Source organism: Rutidosis leptorrhynchoides, chromosome 1, assembly GCF_046630445.1.
Source record: "Rutidosis leptorrhynchoides isolate AG116_Rl617_1_P2 chromosome 1, CSIRO_AGI_Rlap_v1, whole genome shotgun sequence".
Taxonomy (NCBI): Eukaryota; Viridiplantae; Streptophyta; class Magnoliopsida; order Asterales; family Asteraceae; genus Rutidosis; species Rutidosis leptorrhynchoides.
In genome coordinates, this window is record NC_092333.1 from 71,159,459 (window position 1) to 71,171,857 (window position 12,399).

The 12,399-nt window shown below is 36.0% G+C and overlaps 1 protein-coding gene across 1 annotated transcript; it reads left to right on the forward strand.

Annotated features, from left to right (window-relative positions):
* Positions 1–8,618: 8,618 nt before the first annotated feature.
* On the forward strand, positions 8,619–11,375 carry LOC139861445 (ubiquitin carboxyl-terminal hydrolase 3-like). The gene is made up of 9 exons (XM_071849839.1): positions 8,619–8,749; positions 9,357–9,488; positions 9,579–9,620; positions 9,738–9,843; positions 10,196–10,254; positions 10,341–10,415; positions 10,506–10,554; positions 10,674–10,750; positions 11,093–11,375. The coding sequence occupies exons 1-9, from the start codon at positions 8,690–8,692 to the stop codon at positions 11,186–11,188; spliced, it is 696 nt and encodes a 231-aa protein (XP_071705940.1). The 5' UTR covers positions 8,619–8,689; the 3' UTR covers positions 11,189–11,375.
* Positions 11,376–12,399: the final 1,024 nt, after the last annotated feature.

The window sequence follows — 12,399 nt, forward strand, 5'->3', positions numbered from 1 at the left end:
TTTAGTATGCAACAGCGGAAGCTCTTAGTATTCACCTGAGAATAAACATGCTTTAAACGTCAACAAAAATGTTGGTGAGTTATAGGTTTAACCTATATATATCAAATCGTAACAATAGACCACAAGATTTCATATTTCAATACACATCCCATACATAGAGATAAAAATCATTCATATGGTGAACACCTGGTAACCGACATTAACAAGATGCATATTTAAGAATATCCCCATCATTCCGGGACACCCTTCGGATATGATATAAATTTCGAAGTACTAAAGCATCCGGTACTTTGGATGGGGTTTGTTAGGCCCGATAGATCTATCTTTAGGATTCGCGTCAATTAGGGTGTCTGTTCCCTAATTCTTAGATTACCAGACTTAATAAAAAGGGGCATATTCGATTTCGATAATTCAACCATAGAATGTAGTTTCACGTACTTGTGTCTATTTTGTAAATCATTTATAAAACCTGCATGTATTCTCATCCCAAAAATATTAGATTTTAAAAGTGGGACTATAACTCACTTTCTCAGATTTTTACTTCGTCGGGAAGTAAGACTTGGCTACTGGTTGATTCACGAACCTATAACAATATATACATATATATCAAAGTATGTTCAAAATATATTTACAACACTTTTAATATATTTTGATGTTTTAAGTTTATTAAGTCAGCTGTCCTCGTTAGTAACCTACAACTAGTTGTCCACAGTTAGATGTACAGAAATAAATAGATAAATATTATCTTGAATCAATCCACGACCCAGTGTATACGTATCTCAGTATTGATCACAACTCAAACTATATATATTTTGGAATCAACCTCAACCCTGTATAGCTAACTCCAACATTCACATATAGAGTGTCTATGGTTGTTCCGAAATATATATAGATGTGTCGACATGATAGGTCGAAACATTGTATACGTGTCTATGGTATCTCAAGATTACATAATATACAATACAAGTTGATTAAGTTATGGTTGGAATAGATTTGTTACCAATTTTCACGTAGCTAAAATGAGAAAAATTATCCAATCTTGTTTTACCCATAACTTCTTCATTTTAAATCCGTTTTGAGTGAATCAAATTGCTATGGTTTCATATTGAACTCTATTTTATGAATCTAAACATAAAAAGTATAGGTTTATAGTCAAAAAAATAAGTTACAAGTCATTTTTGTAAAGGTAGTCATTTCAGTCGAAAGAACGACGTCTAGATGACCATTTTAGAAAACATACTTCCACTTTGAGTTTAACCATAATTTTTGGATATAGTTTCATGTTCATAATAAAAATCATTTTCCCAGAATAAAAACTTTTAAATCAAAGTTTATCATAGTTTTTAATTAACTAACCCAAAACAGCCCGCGGTGTTACTACGACGGCGTAAATCCGATTTTACGGTGTTTTTCGTGTTTCCAGGTTTTAAATCATTAAGTTAGCATATCATATAGATATAGAACATGTGTTTAGTTGATTTTAAAAGTCAAGTTAGAAGGATTAACTTTTATTTGCGAACAAGTTTAGAATTAACTAAACTATGTTCTAGTGATTACAAGTTTAAACCTTCGAATAAGATAGCTTTATATGTATGAATCGAATGATGTTATGAACATCATTACTACCTCAAGTTCCTTGGATAAACCTACTAGAAATGAGAAAAATAGATCTAGCTTCAAAGGATCCTTGGATGGCTTGAAAGTTCTTGAAGCAGAATCATGAGACGAAAACAATTTCAAGTAAGATTTCCACTCGAAATAAGATTGTTATAGTTATAGAAATTGAATTAAAGTTTAAATATGATTATTACCTTGTATTAGAAAGATAACCTACTGTAAGTAACAAAGGTTTCTTGATCTTGGATGATTACTTGGAATGGATTTAGAAAACTTGGAAGTAAACTTGCAATCTTGGAAGTATTCTTGATTTTATGAAACTAGAACTTTTGGAATTTATGAAGAACACTTAGAACTTGAAGATAGAACTTGAGAGAGATCAATTAGATGAAGAAAATTGAAGAATGAAAGTGTTTGTAGGTGTTTTTGGTCGTTGGTGTATGGATTAGATATAAAGGATATGTAATTTTGTTTTCATGTAAATAAGTCATGAATGATTACTCATATTTTTGTAATTTTATGAGATATTTCATGATAGTTGCCAAATGATGGTTCCCACATGTGTTAGGTGACTCACATGGGCTGCTAAGAGCTGATCGTTGGTGTGTATATACCAATAGTACATACATCTAAAAGCTGTGTATTGTACGAGTACGAATACGGGTGCATACGAGTAGAATTGTTGATGAAACTGAACGAGGATGTAATTGTAAGCATTTTTGTTAAGTAGAAGTATTTTGATAAGTGTCTTGAAGTCTTTCAAAAGTGTACGAATACATATTAAAACACTACATGTATATACATTTTAACTGAGTCGTTAAGTCATCGTTAGTCGTTACATGTAAATGTTGTTTTGAAACCTTTAGGTTAACGATCTTGTTGAATGTTGTTAACCCATTGTTTATTATAACAAATGAGATGTTAAATTGTTATATTATCATGATATTATGATTTATAATTTATCTTAGTATGATATATATACAGTTAAATGTCGTTACAACGATAATCGTTACATATATGTCTCGTTTCGAAATCATTAAGTTAGTAGTCTTATTTTTACATATGTATTTCATTGTTAATACACTTAATAATATATTTACTTATCATTTAACATAATTAACCAAGTGTATCAATATCTTAATATGATTCATATGTACCTAGTAAGACGTTGTTATAACGATAATCGTTATATATATCGTTTTCGAGTTTCTTAAATTAATAGTCTCATTTTTATGTATATAACTCATTGTTAAAATACCTAATGAGATACATACTTATAATAAAATCATGTTAACTATATATATAACCATATATATGTCATCGTATAGTTTTTACAAGTTTTAACGTTCGTGAATCACCGGTCAACTTGGGTGGTCAATTGTCTATATGAAACCTATTTCAATTAATCAAGTCTTAACAAGTTTGATTGCTTAACATGTTAGAAACACTTAATCATGTAAATAACAAATTCATTTAATATATATATAAACATGGAAAAGTTCGGGTCACTACAACGTTACCGTCACGTTACCGTCACGTTAACGTCAGGTTAACGTCAGGTTAACGTCACGTTAATTTCACGTTAACGTCAAGGTAACGTCGCGTTAACGTCACGCTAACGTCACGTTACCGTCACGGTAACGTCAGGCTAACGTCAGGCTAACGTCACGCTAACGTCACGCTAACGTCACGTTAGCGTCACGCTAACGTCACGCTGAAGTCACGCTAACGTCAGGCTAATGTCAGGCTAACGTCAGGGTAATGTCAGGTTAACGTAAAGCTAACGTTACGCTAACGTCACGCTAACGTGAAGCTAATGTCAAGTTAACGTCAAGCAAATGTCAAGCTAACGTCAAGTTAACGTCAAGTTAACGTCAAGTTAACGTCAAATTCTCATATTAACGTCAAGTTAAACGTCTAGTTAAACGTCATGTAACGTCAAGTTAACGTCAAGTTAACGTCAGGTTAACTTCACGTTAACGTCAGGTAAACGTGACGTTAACGTCAGGTTAACGTCACGTTAACGTCAGGTTAACGTCACGTTAACGTCAGGTTAACGTCAGGTTAACGTCTCGTTAACGTCACGTTAACGTCTCGTTAACGTCACCTTGACGTCACGTTAACGTCAGGTTAACGTCACGTTAACGTCAGGTTCACGTCACGTTAACGTCTCGTTAACGTCACGTTAACGTCACCTTGACGTCACGTTAACGTCAGGTTAACGTTACGTTAACGTCACGTTACCGTCACGTTAGCGTCACGCTAACGTCACGTTAGCATCACGTTATCGTCACGTTAACGTCACGTTAACGTCAGGGTAACGTCAGGCTAACGTCAGGGTAACGTCAGGCTAACGTCAGGGTAACGTCAGGGTAACGTCACGTCAAGTTAACGTGACGTTAACGTCAGGCTAATGTCAGGCTAACGTCAAGTTAACGTCAATCTAACGTCATAGGTAACGTCAAGCTAACGTCAGGCTAACGTCAGGTTAACGTCAGGGTAACGTCAGGTTAACGTCAGGGTAACGTCAGGTTAACGTCAGGGTAACGTCAGGTTAACGTAAAGCTAACGTCAGGTTAATGTAAAGCTAACGTCGTCAAGCTACCGTCAAATTAACGTCAGGATAACGTCGCGCTAACATCACGTTAACGGCAGGGTAACGTCACGCTAACGTCACGTTAACGTCACGCTAACGTTACCTTAACGTCACGCTAAAGTTAGGCTAACGTCAAGCTAACGTCAGGCTAACGTCAGGTTAACGACAGGCTAACGTCAGGTTAACGTCAGGGTAACGTCAGGTTAACGTCAAGGTAACGTCAGGTTAACGTAAAGCTAACGTCAAGCTAACGTCAAGCTAACGTCAAGGTAACGTCAAGCTAACGTCAAGCTAACGTCAAGTTAACGTCATCTTAACGTCAAGTTAACGTCAACTTCTCAACTTAACTTCTCAAGCTAACGTCAAGCTAACGTTAAGATATCGTCAAGCTAACGTCAAGCTAACGTCAAGTTAACGTCATCTTCACGTCAAGTTAACGTCAAGTTGACGTCAAGTTAAACGTCAAATTCTCATCTTAACGTCATGTTAACGTCAAGTTAAATGTCAAGTTAAACGTAAAGTTAAACGTCAAGTTAAACGTCAGGTTAACGTCAGGTTAACGTCAGGTTAACGTCAGGTTAACGTCACGTTAACGTCAGGTTAACGTCACGTTAACGTCACGTTAACGTCACGTTATCGTCACGCTAACATTACGCTAACGTCACACTAACGTCACGTTAACGTCAGGCTAACGTCACGCTAACGTCAGGCTAACGTCACGCTAACGTCACGTTAACGTCAGGTTAACGTCAGGTTAACGTCACGTTATCGTCACGTTAACGTCACGTTAACGTCACGTTAACGCCAGGCTAACGTCAGGCTAACGTCAGGTTAACGACAGGCTAACGTCAGGTTAACGTGAGGGTAACGTCAGGTTAACGTCAAGCTAACGTCAGGTTAACGTAAAGCTAACGCCAAGCTAACGTCAAGCTAGCGTTAAGCTAACGTCAAGCTAGCGTCAAGTTAACCTCAAGCTAACGTCCAGCTAACGTTAAGTTAACGTCAAGTTAACGTCATCTTAACGTCATGTTAACGTCAAATTCTCATCTTAACGTCATGTTAACGTCAAATGTCAAGTTAAACGTCAAGTTAAACGTCAAGTAACGTCAGGTTAACGTCAGGTTAACGTCAGGTTAACGTCAGGTTAACGTCAGGTTAACGTTAGGTTAACGTCAGGTTAACGTCAGGTTAACGTCACGCTAACATAACGCTAACGTCACACTAACGTCACGTTAACGTCAGGCTAACGTCAGGTAACGTCACGTTAGCGTCAGGCTAACGTCACGCTAACATCAAGTTAACGTCACGCTATCGTCATGTTAACGTCACGCTAATGTCACGTTAACGTCAGGCTAACGAAAGGCTAACGTCAGGTTAACGACAGGCTAACGTCAGGTTAACGTGAGGGTAACGTCAGGTTAACGTCAAGCTAACGTCAGGTTAACGTAAAGCTAACGTCAAGCTAACGTGAAGCTAACGTCAAGCTAACGTCAAGTTAACCTCAAGCTAACGTCCAGCTAACGTTAAGTTAACGTCATCTTAACGTCAAGTTAACGTCAAATTCTCATCTTCACGTCAAGTTAACGTCAAGTTAAACGTCAGGTTAATGTCATGTAACGTCACGTTAAAGTCAGGTTAACGTCACGTAATGTGACGTTAACGTGAATTTAACGTGACATTAACTCGACGTTAACGTGACGTTAACGTCACGTTAACGTCTCGTTAACGTCACGTTAACGTCGGGTTAACGTCACGTTAACGTCGGGTTAACGTCACGTTAACGTCACGTTAAATTCACGTTAACGTCACATTACCGTCAGGCTAACGTCACGTTAACGTCAGGCTAACGTCACGCTAACGTCACGCTAACGTCACGCTACCGTCACGGTAACGTCACGCTACCGCCACGCTAACGTCACGCTAACGTCACGGTAACGTCAGGCTAATGTCACGCTAACGTCAGACTAACGTCAGGGTAACGTCAGGTTAACGTCAAGGTAACGTCAGGTTAACGTAAAGCTAACGTCACGCTAACGTCAAGCTAACGTCATGTTAACGTCAAGCTAACGTCAAGTTAACGTCAAGTTAACGTCAAGTTAACGTCAAGTTAACGTCATTTTAACGTCAAGTTAACGTCAAGTTAACGTCAAATTCTCATCTACGTCAAGTTAAACGTCATGTAACGTCAAGTTAACGTCAGGTTAACGTCACGTTAACGTCGGGTTAACGTCAAGTTAACGTCGGGTTAACGTCGGGTTAACGTCGGGTTAACGTCACGTTAACGTCAGGTTAACGTCTCGTTAACGTGACGTTAACACGTTAACGTCACGTTAACGTCACATGAAAGTCACGTTAACGTCAGGTTAACGTCACGTTAACGTCAGGTTAACGTCACGTTACCCTCAGGTTATCGTCACGTTAACGTCAGGTTACCGTCAGGTTACCGTCAGGTTAAGTTCAGGTTATCGTCAGGTAACGTCAGGGTAACGTCAGGCTAACGTCAGGGTAACGTCAGGGTAACGTCAGGCTAACGTCAGGCTAACGTCAGGCTAACGTCAGGCTAATGTCAGGCTAACGTCAGGGTAACGTCAGGCTAACGTCAGGGTGACGTCACGTTAACGTCAGGTTAACGTCAGGCTAACGTCAAGGTAACGTCAAGGTAACGTCAAGCTAACGTCAAGCTAACGTCAAGGTATCGTCAAGCTAACGTCAAGCTAACGTCAAGTTAACGTCAAGTTAACATCAAGTTAACGTCATCTTCACGTCAAGTTAACGTCAAGTAGACGTCAAGTGAAACGTCAAATTCTCATCTTAACGTCAAGTTAACGTCAAGTTAAACGTCAAGTAACGTCAGGTTAACATCAGGTTAACGTCACGTTAACGTCAGGTTAACGTCACGATAACGTCACGGTATCGTCACGCTAATGTCACGCTAACGTCACGCGAACGTCAGGCTAACGTCACGCTAACGTCAGGCTAACGTCACGCTAACGTCAAGCTAACGTCAGGTTAACGACAGGCTAACGTCAGGTTAACGTCAGGGTAACGTCAGGTTAACGTCATCAAGCTAATGTCAGGTTAACGTAAAGCTAACTTCAGGCTAACGTCAAGCTAACGTTAAGCTAACGTCAAGCTAACGTCAAGCTAACGTTAAGTTAACGTCAAGTTAACGTCATCTTATCGTCAAGTTAACGTCAAGTTAACGTCAAATTCTCATCTTAACGTCAAGTTAACGTCAAGTTAACCGTCAGGTTAACGTCACGTTAACGTCACGTTAACGTCACGTTACCGTCACGTTAACGTCAGGTTAACGTCAAGTTAAATTCAGGTTAACGTCACGTTAAATTCAAGTTAACGTCAGGCTAACATCACGTTAACGTCACGCCAACGTCACGCTAACTTTACGCTAACGTCACGCTAACGTCACGTTAACGTCAGGCTAACGTCAAGCTTACGTCAAGCTAACATCAAGTTAATGTCAAGTTAATGTCATCTTAACGTCAAGTTAACGTCAAGTTGGGTGTGTGTGTGTGTGTGTAAAGGGGAGGGGGTGTTACCGTTCATGCTTCGTATGGAATTGGTGTATGTTTCTTCCTAGACAAGTAGTTTAGAGCGGATATAGCAACTGCTAGAGATGATCTCGTGGGTGGTTAAGTCCCCTTAGGTGATCCCAACTAGCTGATGTCAAAAGAAAAAAAATAGGGTGGTAAATATGCTCTATAAGTTTATTATATTTTGTAAATTTGTTTATATGTGTTTTATATGATATACTTATGTTTGAAAGATCTACCAAATCTACCAAATCTATAGTTTCTATTAAAATTATATAATGATGATGTCATTATTAGGCTAATTCATTTGTTAAGAAAAAATCATAAAAAAAAAAAATCTAAGCCCTTAAGGTGATTTCATTAATCTAATTAATAACTAATTAAATTAAATCGACTTATTTATTTATTTCCTTTTTTATTGAAAAAAATTCACTCTCATTAATTATTATTCAAATTCAAATATGAGTTATTTTTACGAGATTAATTACGTTATATATGTATGAAAAATACACGTCTCAATAAAAGGTTCCAATGTAGACTTTTATGACAAAGAAAATAATAATTGTGATGAAAATTGGAAGATGATCGTGAGAGAATAAATGTAGTTTATTTATTCCGACCAAGTTAATTACATCAATGTGTTTGTAAAAACAACGAGAAGTTTCTTAGTCGGAATCCGTCGGGTCATTAAACTAAATGACTTTAGCGTTTGAATTCACTTGATATATCTTATTTGAAAATTCAATTCGAATTGAATCAAGTTTTATCCGAATTCAAATTCGGGTTTTGATTGATAAACAGAAAAATCGAAAACCGGCACCCTTACAAACCCTTTAAAAACCCCACTATTTAGAACAGACTTGTTCGTATTCTTTATTTCATCTTGAAGCAAATACGGTAGTAGAGAAATCGAATCAAATTAACAATGGCCTCTTCTGCTAAAAAATGGCTTCCTCTTGAAGCTAACCCCGATGTTATGAACCAGGTTTTTTATTTTCCTTCCCTATCCATATATCTATCTATCTATATCTTAAATTCAATTGCTCCTTTTTCGTTTTTTTATGCTTAATCGATCCAACCACTACTATCTGGCCTGGCATGATCATTCAATTTTTGTTTGTATTTGTGCTAAGATTCAAACATAGCGTGAGTGTTCCTCGATTGAAATATAATCCATTAGGGTTTAACCGTTTTATAGGTGAGCATCTAATATCTTAATTTCTTATTTTATTGTTCGTTTAAGATTTTTAGTCTCAATTTTGAAGAGCAGCTCCAATGTTTGAATAAAAAATCCTACAAATTTAGTATTTTGGTGGGTCATAATTTCAAACACCATATTTAGGTCAAATTAGGCTGATGACTCTATTGTATTTACATGATCCATTTTATATTCTGTTCTAATATATAAAAATATAACAGAGACTTGAATAATACAGAGTATATTTTTCTAGCGCAATTAGCTTGGTGTGCTGACTGACTTACAAACTAGACAATGGCAGTGTGTTTACGTTTAGATTTAAGGATACAACTGTGTACAGTTTTTTTACTGAAACAGGGCTGACTAATTTGTCTGTACTTTTGTATTTGGATAGTTTCTATGTGGACTTGGTCTTCCGCCAAATGAGGCGGAATGTAATGATGTTTACGGTTTGGATGAAGAACTATTGGAAATGGTCCCGAAGCCTGTTCTTGCCGTGTTGTTTCTTTATCCCATTACACCCGAGGTTTGTTATCTTTTTATGTAAACTTACATGATGTTTGAGTGAGATGTATGTACATATTGATTAATGCTTCTGGTATACTTTTGTTTTTAGAGTGAAGAAGAAAGGTTGAAGCAGGATAGTATCATTAAACAGGTGTGTTACTGATTGACATTAACCATATTAAGTTAATCGCGTGTATGTATTTTTTTTTTTTTCCTTTTTTTTTTTTTTTTTTCCTTTCTTGTATGACTTATGTTTTTGTACTTTCAGAATTCGTATGATGGAGTTTATTTCATGAAACAAACGGTGGGAAATGCATGTGGAACGATTGGACTTCTTCATGCTATAGGCAATATCAAGTCAGAGATAAAACTGGGTAAGCCATTTAGTTTTACTTTGTCACACATACTTTATTGTATCTTGTTAATTAAGAGTTCAGAAAGTTAATTAATATTTGTATTGAGTTTCAGCTAGTTAACATATTTTATTGTATCAAAAACGTACAAGTTACACCCAAAATCGAAAGTCTAAAGATGAAGTAATTGCTTTGTTTATTTCATATATGTCTATTATCATTATCGTTAACCAAATGTCCTTTCATACCACTCAAGATGACTACTTGAGGATGAATTTGTGAAATCAGTATCTCATGCCATTACTCTGGACTTGTGGACAAATTTATAATTTTTAACTTATCATTATTCAACTAATTATTTTTGTTGTTGTAGTCGAGGACTCGTTCTTGGACAGGTTTTACAAATCTACAGCAAGCATGGATCCAATGGAGGTATTATGTTTTCTAAAAAAAAAAAAAACTACTTTTAATTTGGCTGTTTGAATTTTTATTATTAAACTTTTGGTATGTGCGTGCAGCGTGCTCTGTATCTTGAGAATGATAGAGAAATGGAAGTTGCACATTCTGATGCAGTAGCTGCTGGTGAGACCGAGGTTAGTAAAGTTACAATTCATTGTGTGAATTTCTTGTGAATGATGATTCTTATTTAAAATTAATTCAAACTTGTATTTTTATTTGTGCAGGCCTCTGACAATGTCAATGATCATTTTATATGCTTCGTGTGCGTTAATGGTAAGTATCTATTTCTCTTTTGATTAAACGCATCTGTTAATCAATCGCCTATAATCCTATCCTATATATGATAGAAAGAAAGACCTTTTACTACTTTTGGCAATGGTACAAATTGGCAGGACAGTTATACGAGCTTGATGGAAGGAAAAGTGCACCAGTTTCACATGGCCCTTCTTCACCAACCACTGTGTTGCAGGTAATATTTGTTTGAATACCATGGGCAGTATATCCTGAAACTCGGATGCAATATATGTGTACGAGTTCGTTTTAGGGTTGGCTAGATTGGTAATGAAATCCTAAAACGCTGAATTAATTATTTAGAATGATGCTTAGAATTCGCTCTGTTGGTGACCCTTCTCCTAGGCTCATCTATGATTAAATGCAACCCATAACCTGTTGGTAAATTAGTGGATCGAGATTGCCTTGTACCAAATTTGATTCATAGTTAAGACCCTAAAGTTGTAATGGGCTCATGTTGGTTGTAGCTAATTAAAGTTTTTTTATTTTTATTTTATTTTATTTTATTTTATTTTTGCAGGATGCAGCTAATGTGATAAAAGGAATGATAGCCAAAAATCCAAATTCAATGAATTTCAATGTCATAGCTATCTCCAAGAAAGATGCAGCTGCATAAATAACCACTTTTTAAACTTAGAAATATCAGTGACCTGTCTTTTCATAATTTCCTGATTCTGAAGTTCCATTTTTCCTTGGTATTAAATGTTTGTACTGTCACGCATTATATGTTGTACAACATATAAGTTTGTGGAGTTTCGCAGTATTAGACCAATCAGTGATAGAAGAAAGTTCCTCTAATCTTATATGCATACATTTCTTTCTGACAATGTTCCATGTGAAACTATTTTGCATTTCCTTAACCGATTATCTTTCACAGTCAACTCCTTAATTGATCAATCCATGCTATTTGACGAGCATGCATCGGTGATCATCCTCGCTCTTACTTGCTATTTTTTTTTACATGTTATCAATCACCGGATTCAGCATCTTGAATCCTGTTTACTTGCTCCGGTTGTGTTACCATGCACGTGTAGAATCGTTTCAGGTCCACCAACAAGAGTTCTACACTACTTTAAAGCAATTAGGGGTGATCATCTCGGTTTTCGGTTTTTCGGTGTAATCGGTTCGGTTTTTCAACTTCTGAAATCAAAACCAAAAATTGAACCAAAAACTAAATTTGAATTTGGTTCGGTTTCGGTTTGGTTTTGACTTTTCAAATCGATTTTCGGTTCGATGTCGGTTAAAACCATATATCAAACAAAATCAAAATTTCATTTAAAACACCATTCAATATACAAAGTTACAAAATATATATGATTATATGATACACAATACATAAATATAATCACTATGAAGTATTACTTATTAACTAAATTTAAGTTCACATATCATGAAAATATCAATGTATGTGAATTTTAAACTCCAAACAATATCTTTATATTTCACAATAGCAACAACAATAACCAATCTTGCGAATGCGAGGTGAAATATTTAAATATACAAAACACTAGACTCAGAACCATGGTAGTTTAATTCTGGCGTTATTGTTGCCTTAGTTATTTACAACCTAAAACAGTGACGTACCATTAAATTATCAAGAATTCAATGATTTATTAATATTTACATCTTGAATTGTGACGTCGACTGTTTTCGTTATTAATAAAAAGAACAAAATACTTTGAGTAATATAATTATAATGTAAGCTACTAACTCGTCATATGGGTGAGAACCTATTTAGATGATTGGATTTTAAAATATAATGACATTAAAACATAAATATACAAATTAAATATATTAATAATAGTGAATTCGGACCGAATTCAGAAT

Excerpts from the sequence above, each read along its gene's own strand:
- LOC139861445 (XM_071849839.1), top strand. The coding sequence starts at position 8,690 with ATGGCCTCTTCTGCTAAAAAATGGCTTCCTCTTGAAGCTAACCCCGAT. Across the intron at positions 9,621-9,737 it reads AGGATAGTATCATTAAACAG|AATTCGTATGATGGAGTTTA; the intron begins GTGTGTTACTGA and ends TTGTACTTTCAG. Across the intron at positions 10,416-10,505 it reads TAGCTGCTGGTGAGACCGAG|GCCTCTGACAATGTCAATGA; the intron begins GTTAGTAAAGTT and ends TTATTTGTGCAG.